Here is a 20,203-nt window from a genome sequence, read left to right on the forward strand (position 1 = left end):
TCAAAAGAAGAAGAAAGGGGGAAAAATCAATAACATTACACGTCATCTCTGCGCGTTCCAGGAATTTATCACGTGATTTGCCTGGCTTGTGTTGTGTGCAGATGCAACTTGTAGCCTGATTAATACTCCGAAACAGTAGACCTACAAGCTCACAGTGCGTCGCGAATGTGACACGTTGTGAGCTTGTAGGTCTGCTATTTTTGACACGCGATGTCTTTAAGTAATGGAACATAAATGAGGGATATTTGAGACAAAGTATTGAAACACCAGCTGATGTTGAAGTCATTCACAGCTGCTGCTGGCTGCACCACTGTCAGTTGGTGCTCTCCCTGCGATGTGTGTGTGATGATGACGTTTATGAACCCTAAACCACACCCTCTAGGGGCGGTTTTGTTTCCAGAATCTCCTCCCCTCTGCTCTCTCCGGCCAGCTGTTTGCTGTGGACGGACTGCCCCTTTAACTCACAACCAGGGTTGCCATGTCTGCTTATTATAAGCGACTTTGGGCTTGTTTTTCTGTAAAGTTGCTTGTAATTTAATATTGGTAGTTTTTAGGCTTGTTTCTAAAGTTTAGTGGCTTACTTGGGCTTGTTTCATAATGGTGTTTCAACCAGTGTTTTTTCATGTCAAAGACCCCCCAAATGAATATGCATTCCGCAGATCCGCCCCCCCCCTTCTGAAAATATGTTGTGCCAGAGACCCCATACAAGATTTGTGTGGATTTGAAAATATTCCACAAAAAAAAAAATATTTTTCTTACAAGCTCAGGCGTTGTGAGCTTGTAGATCGGCTATTTTCAAATAGCCTAAATGCAATAACCTATATGCATCGGCTATTTTCAAATAGCCGATGCATATAGGTTTAATTCTTAAAAGTGCTCATGTGAGTCATCATGTCAAAGTCCCTTCTTTTGGGCTTGTTTTCATAGACCTGGTTGCTTGTTTCTCACACAAAACCTGGCAACACTGCAAATGAGAGGCTTCACACGGTGCCTAGAAAAGCAGCTGCTGCTGAGCCAGAGTGGACTGACTGCAGCTCAGAGCCTTCTATTCTGCAGCTGAGCCTAGAGTGGACGCGCTCACTGCAGCTAATAGACGCTCCTCCTGGACGCACAGTTTTACGCGAGCGTTTATAGGGGTCGTTTCGGCTGATTTTAGCCTGCATTTTCGGTGACGATCTCATTGTGTGCATTCTGCAGTAGCCTGTCACCCGAGGGACCGGGTTTCTCTGCAGCACGCCGTTCCGTTCCGCGAAACGCCGGGGAAAGCGATGCGTAAAAGCGCGGAGCGTTTTGGGTTCTTCTCCACGGTGGACGTTCAGCAGCACGATTCGGCAATGGACATGATCTCTGTGTAAAACTTTTATCCAGTTTTCTTTTGGTACTTTTTATGGGCACATTCTGTCATTCAATCATCATCTCTTACAGCTAATCTTTTACAAATCTCTTTATTACTTTTTTTGCACAGACAACAAAAAACTAGAAATCGTGACAAGTTATAAATGCAAAGAGGTGTTATTTTCTGTCAAAAAAACCTAAACTACAACAATCAAAACAACAACAAAACACAGCATAACAGAACAAAAAAAAAACTCTTCTACCAAATCTAAACAAAGCAAACATGCGGGTCCTTCTCTTCGCCACCGCGGTCCTCCTCCACCTCGCGGCCCGCGGTGTGAACGCGGAGCCGCGCGACAAGTGCCCGACGCGCTGCGACGTGAGCACCTGCCCCAGCCCCAGCTGCCCCAGCGGCTACGTGCCCGACCGCTGCAACTGCTGCCTGGTGTGCGCGCAGGGCGAGGGCGAGCCCTGCGGCCGCAAGGACGACCTGCCGTGCGGCGACGGCCTGGAGTGCAAGCACCCGGCGGGCAAGCGCCTCTCCAAGGGCTTCTGCCAGTGCAAGCTGAGCGCCAAGGTGTGCGGCAGCGACGGCAAGACGTACGGCAACGTGTGCCAGCTGAAGGCCACCAGCCGCCGGGCGCAGCAGCAGGGCCTGCCCGGCATCAGCCACATCCAGAAGGGAGCGTGCGAGGCCACTCAGGCCAGCATGGCCACCATGGCCATAGGCACCGGTAAGTCACTTTTTTGTCCTCTATATAGGCCTATTATACCCTATTATTGTCAAAGCCCTTTATTTATTGGCATTTGAGCCACGGGACCACCGTTTGATGAGATTTAGACTCAGACCCAAAACGTGGAATATTTCGTCATCGTTGGATAAGATTTTTTTCCACAATTCCATGCTGTACCATTAGGAGAAATAATAATAGACACATGTTGTTAAAAATAACAAGTCTTCTACATTCTCTAATTGTGTAGACTTCTTGTAGATTAGCCTAATGCAGATGTTTAACAATCATTTAACTCTTGAGAGTGTAAAAGTTAAAGATCTCCATTTGGTTACCAACTCTCCATCTTTTAGCTGGGGACCACCTGGAGACCCCTCAAGGACCACTGGTGGTCCCCGGACAACTGGTGGAGAACCACTGCTCTATACCCAGTTCAGTTCAGTTCAGTTCAATTCATTTTAAAGGAGCTTTTTGGCATGAGAAAACATGTTACATTGCCAAAGCATCAAAACTAAGAAATGTGTGTAGAGTTTACAATTGAAAAGGGAATGTGTGTAAACAGACCTGTGACACTTGCAAGTTCCCCCTGTTTATAGTAGCTATAGGTTTAAAGTGGGGTCTGGGGACCACCTAGGGGTCGTTGACAGGGTTCCAGGGGGGTCCACAGCAAAATGAGGAGTTTAAACATTTAAGCCCTGTTTTATTTTTCAGTTTGAAAATATCTACAAGCTCACAGTACAACGCAATGCTGTTGTTTTCCCCAAAAAAATCTTGACACATGTGGATAGCTCTTCTCTTGGGGGTCCCTGTGGCCAAATACGTATCAGTTTAGGGGTCCTTGACATGAAAATGTTTGAGCACCATTAAGATATAGGTTGTACACAATGTTAAATGACCTTCAGCTTCACCCTTATAAAATCCTAATTAATAAGCCTGGCACTCTTTTATTTGACTGCACCTGCTCTTTAAACCTTGTTTACAGACTCTGGTAAATATTGTGTGTTTACCACAGTCAGTAAACAAGGTTTAAAGGGACAGGTGTTGTCTATTAAAAAAGCCAGGAGGTTTAAACCTGTTGTTTGGAACAGAAAGGATAGTTCTGTTAAACCACAACTCAGACTAAACAGGCTCTATGCTGTGAGACTGACTGTGAGCTCCTCCAGGGTTAGTGTCAAAGTGCCCTTAAGCAAGACACTGAACTGTACCTGCCCCCAATGAGCAGGTTGGTGCCTTGCATGGTTTCCTCTGCCATCGGTGTGTGAATGAATGTGTGAATGTAATGCACATCGTAGCGCTTTGGATAAAGGTTCTATATAAATACAGCATTTACTATTTCTATCGGTTCCACACTTCATGGTGGAGAGGCCAGCGTGGACAGACAGCCTCCTAGCCCAGAGAGGACGGGGAGGTCTGGTCAGGCATTGATGTGTGGTCAGTCAGCCAGTGGAATGATGTTTCTCCTATGAAGCACTGCTGCATCTGGGGAGAGGGGGGGGGGGACTGGGTCAGTGAAATCTCTGCCCGTAAAATAGAATCTGAGCACAGCCATCATTCATATGAGCAGACATACATAGACGGACTGAACCCCCCAGATGCGCGCGCACACACACACACACACACACACACACACACACACACACACACACACACACACACACACACACACACACACACACACACACACACACACACACACACATTTTATTAATGCCATACTGTATTTACTTTTTTTTTTGCCATTTTTAAGCCGTAAAATAGCTGTGAGCTTGCAGATCAGCTATTTTCAGTGCATGACACTGGCTCACATCTAAGTATAAATCAGGCATAACTCGAACCCTCTTAAACATAACCTCTAAATGTCTAATCCTAACCCCAACCTGAATCTTTGTAATGGTAAGCCTAAAAATAAATAAATAAATAATGTTTTAACCATAAAACAATCATTTCTGTTGTGAGATCCGGGACAATTGTCCTCCTCACAATGTCTATTTATCAAATTCAACTATACTTGTGAGGACATTAAGGCCCTCACAAGTATAGTAATTCAAGTGACACACACACACACACACACACACACACACACACACACACACACACACACACACACACACACACGCGCGCGCGCAAATGGCCTATCATCAGCTCCTGGTTGAATGTGTGTAATTGTTGACGTGAGGCTTTAACATTCAGCATCCTGTCTGACAGTGTGTTTTATGTGAGTTTTCCTGCAGGCTGCAGTCAGTCTTATTCCCCAAACTGCTTTAAGACACAACGGTTACAATTTTACTGCCCATGAACAGGACACACACACACGCACACACGCGCGCGCAAGCATGTCTCCCTCTTTGTCCCTCTCTCTCTGCTTCTCATTCTCACATACACTTTCTCACCATACCCCCCCCCCCACACACACACACACACACACATAGACAAACGCATGCTATCCTCTGGACACTAGTCTGCATGACCTCATTCCATAGTGTTGTGTTTTACTGTAAGCTAGTGGATGTGGGTTACTTTGACCACAACCTAGACTTTTTTCAGGTCAAGGTCACATCGGCTATTTTCAAATAGCCGATGTGCATAGATAGGGTCAAAGTGGTTAAACTGACTCTATATCCGACGCTAGATCAACAAATCTTGCTGGGGACCCCCTGGAACCCCCTCAAGGACTCCCCGGTGGTCCCCGGACCCCACTTTGAGAACCATATTGACCTAGAGTGTGTGTTTGTAGCTTTACCAACTCTGTGGAAGTGCTTTACTTTGACCAAAACACTGTGTGTTATTACCTTCACCACACAGTGGAAGTGGGGATTTCAACAAGTCAGTTCTTGGCATTGAAAGGCATTACGCAAAAAAGTACTCACATTCTAGTAAAGTAGTAAGTAAAAATATCAATACTGCAATGTAATACTCTGTTATAAGTAAAAGTCCGGAATTCAAAATGTACTTGAGTAAAAGTACAGACGTATTGGTATCCAAATATTCTTAAAGTACCAAAAGTAGAAAGTGCCCATTAAGGCGCGCCCCCACCAAGAGTTGGCTGGCCGCTGATTGCAGAATCTGCCAATGCATTGTCAATGCAAATGCGTGGATTCCTGGTCTTGCGGATTTTTTCCAAGAATCCACGCATTTGCATTGACAATGCATTGGCAGATTCTGCAATCAGCGGCCAGCCAACTCTTGGTGGGGGCGCGCCCTTATGCAGAATGTCCCATTTCACAAGTTTTGAAATGTATAAAAGTCTTTCGAAAATATCAGATCTACAAGCTCACAATGCGTCGCATCCCGACGCATTGTAAGCTTGTAGATCGGCTATTTTCAAATGGCCGAAATGTGGTTAATGCATGTTTTCAAAACATGCATTAACCACCACATTTCGGCCATTTGAATCTGTAGATTCAGATTATTATCACAAAAAACATTGTTTTTAGTGATAATAATCTGAATCTACAAAGTAACTAGTAACTAAAGCTGTCAAATAATTGTAGTGGCGTAAAAAGTACAACATTTGCCTCTGAGATGTAGTGGAGTAGAAGAAAAAGCACTTGAAAACCGGAAATACTCTAGTAAAAGTAAAAAATAAAATACCTCAAAATTGTCCGGTACTTGAGTAAATGTACCACGTTACTTTACATCACTGCCTTCACCACACAGTGGAAGTGGGGATTTCAACAAGTCAGTTCTTGGCAGTGGAAGGCATTACATAATAATGATGCTTGGCCTCGCAGCGGGACATTTGTCATTCCAGCAAACCTCTCCAAGTCAACTCCTCCACACTGTGAAGGAGAGGCAACAGAATGTACTGTACTGTAAGCAGACAGAGTATTATTATTAATAATACATCATTTATAGGGGCAGTTGGAGGACGGGAGAGTGAATTGTAGTGTTCTTTACAATTTACAATTTTGTCGCTGTCGGGCAGAAACCTCTCCGTTTAACTTTTAACTTGAGTTTTTTTTATTGTTTTTAATATATCAATGCTATTGAACAACCTTTACGTCTGTGTGTGGCTTTTACAAATATTGAACCAATGAAAAGTATTAAAAAGCGCTTCTGACTAAACCTTCTAACTCCATTGAATCCTCAAACTGTCGGTCAAACCATCTAACTCCCAACTTTGGACTTTGGTGTTTTTTCCATCATTGATTAGAATGACGAAGTCAGACAGAATCCACATTCCCTGGACAAAAATCTCCTAACTCCACTTGAGCTGTATTTGGGTAAAGTGATGATAATAATATAAGGACACATTCAAGTATCTGACAATGTATAAAGTCACAATACCAACTTTGATGAGGCAGTATTGTGTATTTTTGTTTTTTTTTCCTGAAAAAGTTAATATTTTGGACATAGCTGTTTTTTTCCCGACAGCAGAGATATCGTAGGTATTTAGCAGATGCTGTTATCCAGAGTGACTTACAATAAGCAAGGTAAACACATACATCAATTGCAGAGAGACAGTGTAGTGCCTCAAGAACCACAGGAAAACCAAGAACCTAGCATCAGTCTAAACAACATACTGTACTATCAAAACATTATCTGTACATTGAAACTAAAGGATACCAGGTAAATCTGTCTAAATAACATACATATTAACATACTGGTCAGGAAAAAAACTAAAATGCCTAAGTAACAAAAAGATGAGAACAAATGACCAAGGTAGCTATATGTCTGCATGGTTTGTCATCTAGGTCAAGTGGAATCATGGAACAGCGTACTGTGAACACCTGGAAAATTGTCATAACCGGATGCAACGCGATATACATTACCTCTCTCTGTTCTGCACAGAAGCCAGTCCGCTAAAGCTAAACCCAAACCCAGTTTTTGTCGGAAACAGCAGTACTAAGAAGCAGTTGATGGAGGAAACAGAAGTGTGTGTGTGTGTGTGTGTGTGTGTGTGTGTGTGTGTGTGTGTGTGTGTGTGTGTGTGTGTGTGTGTGTGTGTGTGCGTGTGCGTGTGTGTGTGTGTGTGGTAGACTCATCAGCATCGTCCCACAGAGACTGTCAGTCACCCTAACCCCGGGACAGTCTGACAGTCACACACATGTGGAAAACCAAAACATACACACGCATGCACGTGTTCTCACGTGTATACACGCCCACACACACACATACACCCACACATGCACTCGTTTATGTTTATATCCTCATTGAGGACCTCAAAAGCTCTTTTTCATTACAAATGCAATTTTTACCATTTTGTTTGCCATTTGTGAACCGATAGTGGTTTCATGTCAAGGACCCCAAAATTAATATGCATTATTTGGCTTCAGACCCCCATTTTTCACATTTGTTTCTATTTTTTTTTTTTTAAATATCCGATTTACAAGCCAACAATGCATTGCATCGCAAAGTGCGGTGAGCTTGTAGATCGACTATTTTCAAATAGCCAATGTATATAGGGTTAAAGTGGTTAAACTGATTTTGATGCTGTTTTAACACATTTAGCCACCTGGAACACTCTCAAGGACCCCTGGTGGTCCCCGGACCCCACTTTGAGAATCACTGCCCTACAACTAATCCTAAAAGTAAACCCCAACCAGCCCTAATGCTAATCCCTAAATACCTCATCCTAACACTGACCCCAACACGAAGGCTTTGCTAATTGTGAAAATGAAAATGACAGTCATACCGCAGGGGACCTGAAAATGTCAAGGTCAAAAAGGTTTTTCTGGTCTTATTATCCTTGTGGGGATTTTCTACACTTGTTCCCCAAGTGTAGTGCGCGCGCATACACACACACACACACACACACACACACACACACACACACACACACACACACACACACACACACACCCAGCCTGCGGTCACGCCAGGTCCCGAATGAGGAACCCTTAACTCAGGAAGTAAGAAGTCCCCAAAGTATAGAGAGTATTTACACTGCTCTTTGATCATATAAGCCCTTTATTGTTGTGTCTGAGAACACACACACACACACACACACACACACACACACACACACACACACACACACACACACACACACACACACACACACACACACACACACGTGACCGTCTGTGTCATTAGAGCAATTTAGGGTTGCAAGAACTTGTTATTGTTACATGAAAGCGCACGCATTTGCATGTGTGTGTGTGTGTGCGTGTGCGTGTGTGTGCGTGTGCGTGTGCGTGTGCGTGTGCGTGTGCGTGTGCGTGTGCGTGTGCGTGCGTGTGCGTGTGCGTGTGTGTGTGAGAGAGAGAGACTGACCTACGTGTGTGTGTGTGTGTGTGTGTGTGTGTGTGTGTGTGTGTGTGTGTGTGTGTGTGTGTGTGTGTGTGTCTGTGTGTGTGTGTGTGTGTGTGTGTGTGTGTGTGTGTGTGTGTGTGTATTCACTCCCTAATCTGATCTGTCTATTGTTACGAACCACCCAGCATGACCTCTTAGATTACACACAGTTAGTTTGAAGATAATCTCCATAATTCACCAGTTCCTGGAAGTCGCTGTTTATGTTATGCGTCCCTTTTGTTGAGTTTGGAGCAACATTCACCATTCAGTGCATATTTTTATGCCTTATCATTTGACAAAGCTGGAAGTCCGCCCAGCAAGAAATGTGACTCAATTTTTTACTACATTCAGTAGTTAGTTATCAGTTAGTTACACACCCCATGAAGCCTTGAATTAATTGAGATGTTCTTGTTTTTGTTGCATTCCTGAGACAATAATTTGATGACCAGGTCATCGGTCAGTAGGAGACTCTTTGAGGAGACCATCCCCCCAACTCTTTGATCTCTTAACGGAGACTCCACCGGTCATCAAATTATTGGTTTAGGAATGCGACAAAAACAAAAAAATCTCCATGAATTCAAGGCTTCATGGGGCGTGTGATTGATCGAAAATAAGTCCTTTTTTGGTTGAACTACTCCTTTAACCCTGGCATACCCATTTTCAGAATAGGCAAAGTTTTTCAAAACTTTTCACAATTTTTCAAGATTTATTTTAGTTTTTTTATAGCACATCTACAAAAGAAATTGCAGATCTACATGCTCAAGCTTGTAGACCTGCTACTTTTGAATGGCCTACGAATGAACCAAGACTATGTGGTTTTTTAAAGTAATGACTATGTTGGAAATTGAAACAAACCCAGTGAACTTTATAGATCTCAGCTGGATTCAGGACCATATACCCACCGTCTGAATGCCAGCTCACCCTACAGACCCAGAGCAACCAAACCACATTTTCCTAGAAACCCCCAAAAATGCCTTTGAATGGCATCATGCAGCTGACTGCGCAAAAACCCAGACCTAATTCCAGTGGTGGAAAAAGTACTGCGTTGTAATGCGACGCATTGTGATTTTGTAGAGCTGCTATTTTCAAATGGCCGAAATATAGGGCTGAAGTGGTAACTGTGTTTGGTAATAATATATATTTTTTTAAAGTAACTAGTAACTAAAATGTTCATCAATTATAGTGGATATATTTTCCTCTGAGATGTAGTGGAGTAGAAGTAAAAGTATAGAAAATCGGAAATACTCCAGCAAAGTAAAAGTACCTGAACATTTTACCTAAGTACAGTACTTAGTTACTTTCCATCACTGCCTGATTCTGTCCCGTTTGGAAAGGCAGACGCACAGTCATCATCATCGGTCACTGTTACCACTCAGCAGCGATGGTCGGCTTTTCCAAGCGCGCTGCCAAGTTTGTGCCATCAGGTGGGTTTAGATAATGTCGGGGTATAGCCAAACCAGAAAGGGCCACGGGGCAATTTGTAGCGTTTACTGTGTGTGTCTAATCGTGAGATTCGCTTAGCTTGCATTTGCATCATTGTAGATCTAAAGGATTTTTGATGCTATTTAGACAGTGGTGGGAAAAGTACTCGCATGTTTTACTTAAGTAAAAGGATCAAAACTGCAATGAGGAAATACTCTGTTACAAGTAAAAGTGCGGGATTCAAAATGTTCTTCAGTAAAAGCACAAAAGTATTGGCATCAAAATATACTTAAAGTACCAAAAGTAAAAGTACTCATTATGCAGAATGCCCCGTTTCACAATCATATGTCTAAAATGTATAAAAGATATTTTGAAAATAGCCGATCTACAAGCTCACAATGTGTCGCATCGCGACACGTTGTGAGCTTGTAGATCTGCTAATTTCAAATAACCAACGTTTAAAAGGGCTGAAGTGGTTAATGTATGTTTTGTAATATAATAATAATTGTGAATAATAATCTACAAAGTAACTAGTAACTAAGGTTTTCAAATAATAGTGGAGTAAAAGTTCAATATTTGTCTCTGAGATGTAGTGGAGTAGAAGTAAAAGTATAGAAAATTGGGAAATATTCCAGAAAAGAAAAAGTATCTCAAAATTGTACTTAAGTACAGTAGTAGATGTACTTAGTTACTTTCCACCACTGCATTTAGACATTATTTCATCAGTTTGGCTCAAGGTGGTTTTATTGGTGAGCTCACTCACATGGACACAATTCAAACGTTCTGCTTTTCATGGGGAATGAGTCTCTCTGTTCCAGACCAGTGTGCAACGTTTTTTGGGCGTTTGATGACAGTCTAATAATCCTCAGTGTTTCTTGATTATTAAGTTGCCCCAAAGAGGGTTTTTTTGCATTGAAAAGATCAAGGTCACATTTGGTCAAGGTCAAAATCAAAACTGAAACGTGGTGGTGGGAACATACACCAGGACCCAGGGAACATCAGACACCTTTTTCGTGCATTGGACCCTGGAAAAATTGATGTACTTTGATTGATGTACTTTATTTAGTAAGACATGTGAACAGTACATGACAGTACATAACAGTACATGGAAGTACAAATTCACAATACAAGGTCTACTAAACTGGAAATCTCATTAAGCACTGAGAGCTTGTTTAAGATGAGAACCCCATGCACACAAATCATGATGACATATAAGAGACAGACAGATATACACACTACTATACAGAATATCATACAATCAGTTTACAGGTTACTGGTATGATACATACTAATATGTACAAAAGAAGAAAGAGAGAGGGGGGAGGTAGGGGGGTAGGTTAGGTTAGGACATGGGGTAGGTTAGGACTTGGACAGGGGCCCTTTTAGAATTGCAGCCTCCTGAAGGTGTATCTTTAGGGCAGTTTTGAAAGTGAGTAGGGTTTTACACTCCTTTACTCCTTTTGGTAGGGCATTCCACATTTTTGATGAATAGCATGAGAACGAGTTCATTCCCTTTGTTGAGCCAAATCTGGGTTGAACATGATTTGTGGAGCTGCCTCTGGTGTTATGATCATGGACTTCATTAACATTTTGGAAGTATTTTGACAAATACAGGGGGATCCCAATGTTGTGGTGTATCTTGAAGACCAGGCCCATAGCAAGTTGCTGTACTCTGTCCTCAACCCTAAGCCATCCAATCCTAGCAAAATGAGCAGGGGTTAGATGGGTTTTGTGATTGAGGCCAAGAAGTAGCCTTACAAGTTTGTTTTGGGATGTTTGGAGCCTTGTTTTTAAGGCCTTGGAGGAGTTGTGATACCATGAAGTGCATGCATAATCATAATGACCTTGTATGAGGGCCCCTGCAAGAATCTTCAGAGTATTCTTACTGACTAGACGATCAATCCTCCACAAATAGCGTGTTGTTTGGTTGACCTTTTTGATCACTCTTTCGGCGTTTTTGTTACCGGAGAGGTTTGCCGCCAAGATGGAACCCAGGTAGGTAATTTCCTCCTTTCTTGTGATAACATCATCACCCACTTTGATCGTGAAACTCTCTGCCTTGCTAAGGTTAGGACTGGACCCAAAGAGGATGGATTCAGTTTTACCCAGGTGTAATGAAAGTTTGTTGTCGGAGAGCCAGATGCAGATCTTGTTGAGTTCCGTGCTGAGAGTTTTCTCAACCTGCAGCCTGTCCCTGTCCGAGACCAGCAGAGCCGAGTCATCTGCGAACAGGAACAGTCTGCAGTCGCAAGCTGAAGATACATACAGTAGGACACTGGGAACATAGGGATGACCCCTGTGCTGTGATGCTCTCTGTGGTTCCATTGATGTGGTAGTTACCCATCACCACACAATCACTGTCTGTCTTATTATACTCTGTTTCACTTTGTGACCACATGTCAACGGCGTAGTCATAACTCTGACCAGAGGTTGAGCTGGGAGGAGTTGACAGTGCAGAGATACTGTATAATCTCTGCACTGTCAACACCTAACAATTAATCTATAATCGATGAATTGCCGTTAAGAGTTTAACATTTTGGGCTAGTGAAAGTTACAGGTATGGTGTGTGTGACACCAAATGTGAGCTTACCATAATCACAGTAATGCTAAGTGAGTGTGTGCGTGTGTGTGTGTGTGTGTGTGTGTGTGTGTGTGTGTGTGTGTGTGTGTGTGTGTGTGTGTGTGTGTGTGTGTGTGTGTGTGTGTGTGTGTGTGTGTGTGTGTGTGTGTGTGCGCGCGCGCGCGTGCGTGCGTGCGTGCGTGCGTGTGTGTACTGTGTACCATCAGTAATAGATTATATTATCACTCAGACGAGTGATTTGTTGTCTGACATGACGTTTGAAGGGACGTCTCTGCCTCTTCCTCTCGACAAAACCCCTAAAAACGTGTCCTCCGCCAGGCAGTCAATCACCATCACTCATCCACAGCCTCAACAAGCCATCGGTCCTTTAATCAGAGGCAACGGTGGTCGCCTGCCAGAGCCAAGAAGGTCCACTGAAGCTCTGGGTCAACATACATGCTCCCATAATGACTTCCTCATGATGTCCTCAAGTTGCTTCATGTATCGTGTTCCTCTCGTCTCTAGACAGTGGTAGTACTTAGTACTTAGTAAAAGTAGCAAAGTAAAAGGCCTGTATTCAAAATTGTGCTTGGGTAATTGAGTACAAAAGTATTGGCATTAAAATGTGCTTTCAGTACCAAAGTAGATGTGGTCAAAGTTTTCACAATGTGTTAAACTTTTTTTTTCTTTAAGCTCACAACGTGACGCGTTGTAGATCGGCTATTTTCGAATAGCTGAAGTATAAATTAGGGCATAAGAGATTAATGTATGTCTATATTAATAATCTAAATCTGCAAAGTAACTACTTACTAAAGCTGTAATTTTTTTGTGTGGAGTAAAGTACATAATTTGCCTCTGACATGAAGTGGAGTAGTGTCCAAGTGTCCAAAAATAATATCCAAAATAGTAAAGTCAAAGTATCTCAAAATTTCAGTTTTACAAGTACAGTACTTGAGCAGATATCGTCTCTGTCGGGTGGAAACCTCATATGTTACTTTTCAGGATTCAAATTCAGAAATAGCAAAATCTACATGTGATCTACAAGTGTCAGTGTAGTGTCAGTGTAGTGTCAGTGTAGAACAAAAGTCGCTTCGCGCCGCATTCCGAGCTTGCAGATGATCTTCTACATATGATGCTTTCGTGTGACGCTGTAGTATGATCAAGTAGGGCGTTACTTAATTTACGAAAAAAAACACAAAAAGTTAAAATATGGAGATAAGAGGTTTCTGCCCGACAGCGACGATATACTTTCCAGCGCTGTTCTCCTCCTTAGCGCTACACACTTGGCCCGTAACTCAAGCCCAGTGGTTGAATTTAAGTGGCCAGGATGAAACTGAAGGCCGGGTGGGGGAGACGGGGACGAGATGATTCCAGATCAGGGCCCATCGAATTCCACTTTATGGGTATGTGGAGTCGGTCGCAATAAAGTATTAAAAAGAAAGGAAAACCTGTATCATCTTCCGAGATGTTTCTTCTCTTCTGAAACTGTGAAACTGATCTCGGCGCACGTTTCCAGGTTTTCTCCCTTAACCCATTTAGACCAGGAACGCATCTCTGTCATTTTTTGGGCTATTGAAGAATAGCAGATATACAAGTTCATAGCGCAGCACCGGGTGCTGCACTATGAGCTTGTAGATCTGCTATTTATTTTTAAATCGTGAAAATTTGTGCGCATCTTTGAATATGTATTTTTTAAAGCGAACATTTGTCAAATATTTTGTTCCGGGGACCCCCAGAAGCAAAGATTTGAGTCACAAATGTTCGCTTGAAAATATATATATTCAAAGATTTGCACAAACTCTCACGATTTTTCAAAAATAGCAGATCCACAACGATCATAGTGCGGCACCGAGTAGATTTTCTATTTTTGAATAGCCGAAGAAATCTTAAAATGACACAGATACGTTCCCGGATTGAATGGGTTAGACGCAATGACATGCAGATGTTTGGAACAAAGTGCTTCCAGAGATCGGCGTGGAGAGAGACCACCGCACGTGACGGAACGGGAGCCAATAAAAGGCCAATCAGAGGGAACGCGTGGTCAGCGGGCGGGCAGGCGGGGGGGGAGGGGGTGTGGTTGGGGGTTTTACTTGTCGAGTCTAAAAAGTGCTGTCAGCAGCGGTTTTAACCACTTTAACCCTGGCATCGAAAAGTTTGCAAAAATAGCCGATCTATAGACTATAGGCTATTTTAGAAATGATATTGAATTTCTCTGCGAATAACCGCTTGAGCCCCGGCATCCCTATTCTGGGGGAACATAGCAGAAAATAGCAGATCTACAAGCCTGTAGATCGGCTATTTTCAGCAAAGAGATTTGGTGTAGAGGGGGGAAAAGAGCGCACCAAGTACCTTTGCAACTCAGTTCTGTTTTTACTAAGAATAGAGGGTTTAAGTGGTTGAAAGAGAGAGAAATAGGGAAAATAGCAGATCTACAAGGTGGATGAAAACCTTGCAGGTTGTTTTCCAGTTCAGGTTAGAAACTACAGCAGATTAAGAACATGGCATAAGGACGCGGTCACACATGCGTGTCAGAAGTGTCAGCCTCTCGCTAATCTCCTTTCTATGAGGATGTCGCAGCGTTTCCTGTTGCGGCGCGCTGACGCCACTGACACTTATGGCTTTCAACACGTCTGAAGCAGGGAGTTCAACGCTGGTGAACTTTGATCGGGGCAGTGGTTCTCAAACGTGTCAAAGAGCCATTTTCGGGTTTCTGATCCGGTCGGAGCGGAAATAGCTTTACGTCATCAGGCGGCCGGAACCGACGACCGGAACCACGCCGACCTCCAAAATGATTCCCCTAGTTTAAAATGAGTTTGTTTTGGTATTATCGTTTCGGTTCTTTTGGTATAATAATAATTTGGTATGTCCATCTTTTATTCTAACTCGTAGCACGACTATCGAGACTAAACTAATTGATTTGCATTATGTCGGGAACAAAAAAAATCGGATCCACAATTCTTTTTTTTCCTTTTTAATTTTTAACGAATTCCAGGCTTTCCTCCGCGGTGGAAAGGCTGGTGACGCGAGGTTACTCCAACATAAGTCAAATGAAGTACACACCGGAAACCCAAGACAGCATGGGAAAACGAAGCGGAATGCATTGGCTAACAAGGCCTCTGTCACGTATGTGTGACCGGGCCCTGATGCTGATCTTATACTGTAGTATGCAGTGATGTAAGCAACACACAGCTGCAGCCGCAACTTAATTCAACGGGGGTGTTAGATGTAGGTGTTGACACATCTGTTGACTACTGTCAAATCTAACACACCCATTATTAATCTAATTAGCTGCAGCTGCATTGCCTGCCATGTTTTTTAATTTGCTGTAGCCTGCTGAGCCGGAAAACAAGCTGAAATCAGCCTAGGGTTTCATGCAGAGGTGTAAAGTAACTAAGTACGTTTACTCAAGTACTTAAGTACAATTTTGAGGTATTTTTACTTTACTGAAGTATTTTCAATTTTCAGTACTTTTACTTCTACTCCACTACATCTCAGAGGCAAATATTATACTTTTACTCCACTACAATTATTTGAAAACTTTAGTTACTAGTTACTTTGCACATTTTGATTATTATTACAAAACATGCATTAACTACTTAAGCCCTACATATACATTTCGACCATTTGAAAATAGCCGATCTACAAGCTCACAATGCGTTGCATCGCAAGTTCGCAACGCATTGTGAGCTTGTAGATAGGCTATTTTCAAAAGATTTTTATACATTTGAAAACTTGTGAAATTGGACATTCTGCATAATGACTACTTTCTACTTTTGGTACCGTAAGTACATTTTGATACCAATACTTTTGTACTTTTACTCAAGTAAATTGAATTCCGGACTTTTACTTGGAACAGAGTATTTCTACATGGCAGCATTGATACTTTTACTTAAGTAAAAAAAAAATAGCACTTTTTCCACCACATGGTTTCATGTACCTCTAAGAGAGTAAAATGGTTGATTTCTTTAGTCTTTTTGAGTTATGTTTAGGCCTTATGGTTTCTGGGTGGCTGGAGTGCTTTGCGACATTGAATACACACATCCACATACATGGAAACACAGGGTAATTATGGTCAGGGACGGGGTTATTTGTAGAATTCCGTGGTAGAAGACTCTCTCCATGGCCACTTTGTTCCCTGGTCTGGTTGCAGTTGCAGGACAGGGCTGCGTTTTGCCAAGGGGATTATTTTACTGTACTTATAGAGACAAGTGCACGTCAGGTGAACCCTTCAACCGCGAGTCATAATAAAAGACGAGGTTGGACGAAAGAGAAAAGGGGAAAAACACAAGTGCAAAAGTAAATAATCGCGGTGCGTCCTAGAAATAACTACTGTATGTTTGAGCCAAAACTGGTTGTTCTGACTAGGTTTCAGACATCGTCCATTCTGTCACCCACATACAGTACCCTTCCAGTACAGCTTGGTACACAACGCGTCGCGCTGCAACGCGTTGTGAGCTTGTAGATCGGCTATTTTGCAACCAAGTGTAAAATCAGCCATTACAACGCCATCACGGCACCGCCAAAATACATTTTGGGTCGACTAAATCAACTGTAGATTTAGTCGACTAAAACTAGACAAAAACTAAAACATTTCAGATGACTAAAATATGACTAAAACTAAATGGAATTTTATTCAAAAGACTATGACTAAAACGTTTGTGTACAGGACTGTTACATCCTGCCAGTTGTAGTTCATTAAAACTCATCATGCTTGTGTGTTTGTGTTAGTACAGGTCTGTTACACCCTGCCAGTCCACGCTACAAGTTCAACTTCATCGCCGACGTGGTGGAGAAGATCGCCCCAGCCGTGGTGCACATCGAACTCTTCCTCAGGTACGCACAGGACAGCACATTTTATCCACATACCATATCGTCGCTGTCGGGCAGAAACCTCTTATCTCCACATTCTTAACTTTTTCCGTAAATTAGATCTGCTTGTAGATCTGCTACAAATTGCTATTTTCTTTATTGAATCCTGAAAAGTAACACATTTTGGACATATGACGTTTCCACCTGACAGAGACGATGTGTTTAGGTCGTTATGTTGAATGTCGAAATGATGCTAAACCATTCTTGATTTGACCTCTGCCCTTGACCTTGACAGGCATCCCCTGTTTGGCCGAAACGTCCCCCTGTCCAGCGGTTCTGGGTTTCTGATGTCAGAGACCGGCCTGATCGTCACCAACGCCCATGTGGTGGCCAACAACAACCCTGTGTCGGGTCGCCAACACCTCAAGGTACATAATAAACTGTACTATATATGCCTTATAAACATTAACCCATTAACATGGAAGGAGGCGATTTTTTTTTTTTTATGTGATCACGTGATTTCTGGGTGTACCCTTCTTCGGTGGTGCTTGATCATTCACAGGCTGACTCCCTCCCCCTGAGCCCCCCCACCCCCCCCCCCCCACAAAAAAACGGGGGGAAAATACATGTAATTTTGGAGGTCCTTAACATGAAAAAGTTTGAGAACCACCGATGTGGTAACATACGTTTTTGAGAAAACTGTTAGCATTTAGAAGGCATTTTGTGTCTCAGGCCTTAATGGGTTAACCAGTGGGTCACAATGTCAAACTAAAGTCACAAGACATTCTGGACAAAAGATACAACCATTTTAACTGAGAAACACTCTGATCATGTCATTACTTATGCAGTAATAAATAGGCAATCATCATAGTTTAAATCACCAGTAAATCACCAGTTTAAACCATTTTGGATGAAGCCTTTAGACTGCAATTGTGTGTGACATTACAGTAGGTTCGGCTGATCATTCGCAATACTTTGTTTTCAATTGTTTTTCTTTCCTCTCAGGTCCAGATGTCCAACGGTGACGTGTACGAAGCCACCATCAAGGACATCGACAAGAAATCGGACATCGCCACCATCAAGATCAACTCACAGGTGAGTTTTTCTTCTGTTCACGTTCATAAAGTGAGTCACACATGGAAAGACAACGATGCCATTGATTGTTTTCCTGGATGAGGAACTGAGTAAGAGCTCAAGAGTCCAACTCACACTGTAAGAGCCCATTGTTTAACCTTAGTTGATATCACTGTAAAACGTTGCACCAGACAAGCTCACCTGCTTTCGTGGCGAGCAGAGATATCGCCATCATCCTTACAGCCACACAGTGGAACAGTGCACACATTGTTCATATCATTATGCTGTTAGCATTCACTCACAGCGGTACTTTCCCAAAACGTTTTTTTGGGAGGGCTCATTGTTAAGACGGATCGGGGAGTAATTCCCGCAGGGTGGTGAGTCTCTGGATGGGAATTCGGTCCAAGGATTATCAGAGGAGCCCAGTTCTAGTATGTTTACAGTGTGCGTCACACACATAGTACGGCTTTTTAGGGTGTGGTTGCAGCACCCACCCACCCCCTCCCCAGTATAATCTTCCTGGGCCACAGGTGTGTGAGGGTCATTCTCAGCCCAGAGCACTGTGGGAATATAGATTTTCAGTACTGTGTGTGTGTGTGTGTGTGTGTGTGTGTGTGTGTGTGTGTGTGTGTGTGTGTGTGTGTGTGTGTGTGTGTGTGTGTGTGTGTGTGTGTGTGTGTGTGTGTGTGTGTGTGTGTGTGTGGAGGGGGGGGGGGGGGGTTGTCAGGCAGGGTGATGTTATGTACGTTTTTTGACAAATAACAGAAAAGGCTCGCACACTGCCAGAAGGACTTTGAGGCTCTTTGGATGCAAATATATACTGTATACTATAAAGTATAGGCTACTTATATATATGTGGACGTTTCGGTCTTCTGACCATCAGTGTTGATGATGCTCTGAGGAGGACCAAAATGTCCTCTCCTTGTGTCACTTTTTCCACCATGTCACCCTTTTTCAGAAAGATATAAATATATATTTCTTTCCACCCAAAGAGCCTGGCCTCTCGCGCAAGGCTCTTGCTTTGGTAAACCTTGAGTTTAGAGCACAAACTTGTACGTGTACGTTTTTGACCCACGTCCCAGCATCCGATCCAAAAGTTCCAGATGGGAGGAAGGGAGACAGAGAAGGGGAGGAGAGAGGAGGAGATGTATTGTGGGTCAGGCAGGACCTCCTTAACCCATTAAGACCTGAGGCGATTCTTTAAAAAAATCTAAATCCTAACAGTTTTTGGGAAAAATTCAATAATTTTCAAAAATAGCAGATCTACAAGCTTGTATATTTGCTATTTTTGAATAGCCAAAGAAATCTAAAGTGACACATATGCGTTCCAGGTATTAAAGGGTTAAATCACGATGACTGTTTCTCACTCTCTCCTGACTCACACCATCTGTTACTGCCGCACCATGTGTTTCCACTCAGCTTCCCTCACCTTCCATATGCTGCTGCTACCTTGCAATAATGACTCCTTCTTTCTGGCTGTCATTCTTCATTTATTTCACACTTTCTTTCTGTCTTTTTTCTCTGTTTCTTTATTTCACTCTTTTTTCCCCTACTTTCTTTCTTTCTTTCATTCACTCACTCACTCCTGCTACTTTGGGCATAGTTCAGATTTGATTTGATTCGATGAGTGGGGTTCTCAAAGTGGGGTGCAGGGACCCTCAGGCTTCCTTGAGAGGGTCCCAAATGGACCATTAGAGAGGTCTGTAACTCTGGTCCTTGAAATTAAAAAATGTGTGAGAACCGCAGGATTGGATTAGATTATTAGATTAGATTAGAATAGATTAGATTAGATTTAAATTAGATCAGATCGCATTTGGATTGGATTTTAATTGATCTGAATTGATCTGAATTGATCTGAATTGAACTGAATTGATCTGAATTGATCTGGTGTGGTTTCCTTCCAGAACAAGTTCCCCGTGCTGCTGCTGGGTCACAGTGCAGACCTGAGACCCGGGGAGTTTGTGGTGGCCATCGGCAGCCCGTTCGCCCTGCAGAACACCGTCACCACGGGCATCGTCAGCACGGCCCAGCGGGACGG

General features: G+C 42.9%; 2 protein-coding genes across 3 annotated transcripts in view; both read left to right on the forward strand.

The window, feature by feature from the left end:
* sh3tc1 (SH3 domain and tetratricopeptide repeats 1) overlaps window positions 1-20,203 on the forward strand; it is a 254,841-nt gene that overhangs the window by 40,922 nt on the left and 193,716 nt on the right. The gene's annotated exons all lie outside the window — the stretch shown is intronic.
* The window catches only part of htra3b (HtrA serine peptidase 3b), a 24,895-nt gene continuing 5,720 nt past the window's right edge, over window positions 1,029-20,203 (forward strand). Inside the window, exons 1-5 of one of the 2 annotated variants that reach the window (XM_080451209.1) lie at window positions 1,029-2,073; window positions 17,011-17,115; window positions 17,387-17,519; window positions 18,097-18,186; window positions 20,070-20,203. The exon at window positions 20,070-20,203 is cut by the window's right edge and continues 61 nt beyond it. In XM_080451209.1, the coding sequence (XP_080307335.1) occupies window positions 1,619-2,073; window positions 17,011-17,115; window positions 17,387-17,519; window positions 18,097-18,186; window positions 20,070-20,203 (917 nt within the window). In that variant the 5' untranslated portion in view covers window positions 1,029-1,618. The remainder of the gene's footprint in view (window positions 2,074-17,010; window positions 17,116-17,386; window positions 17,520-18,096; window positions 18,187-20,069) is intronic. The other variant, XM_080451210.1, reaches the window with a different exon arrangement.

This window comes from Gymnoscopelus braueri, assembly GCF_963280865.1.
Source record: "Gymnoscopelus braueri genome assembly, chromosome: 15".
NCBI lineage: Eukaryota > Metazoa > Chordata > Actinopteri > Myctophiformes > Myctophidae > Gymnoscopelus > Gymnoscopelus braueri.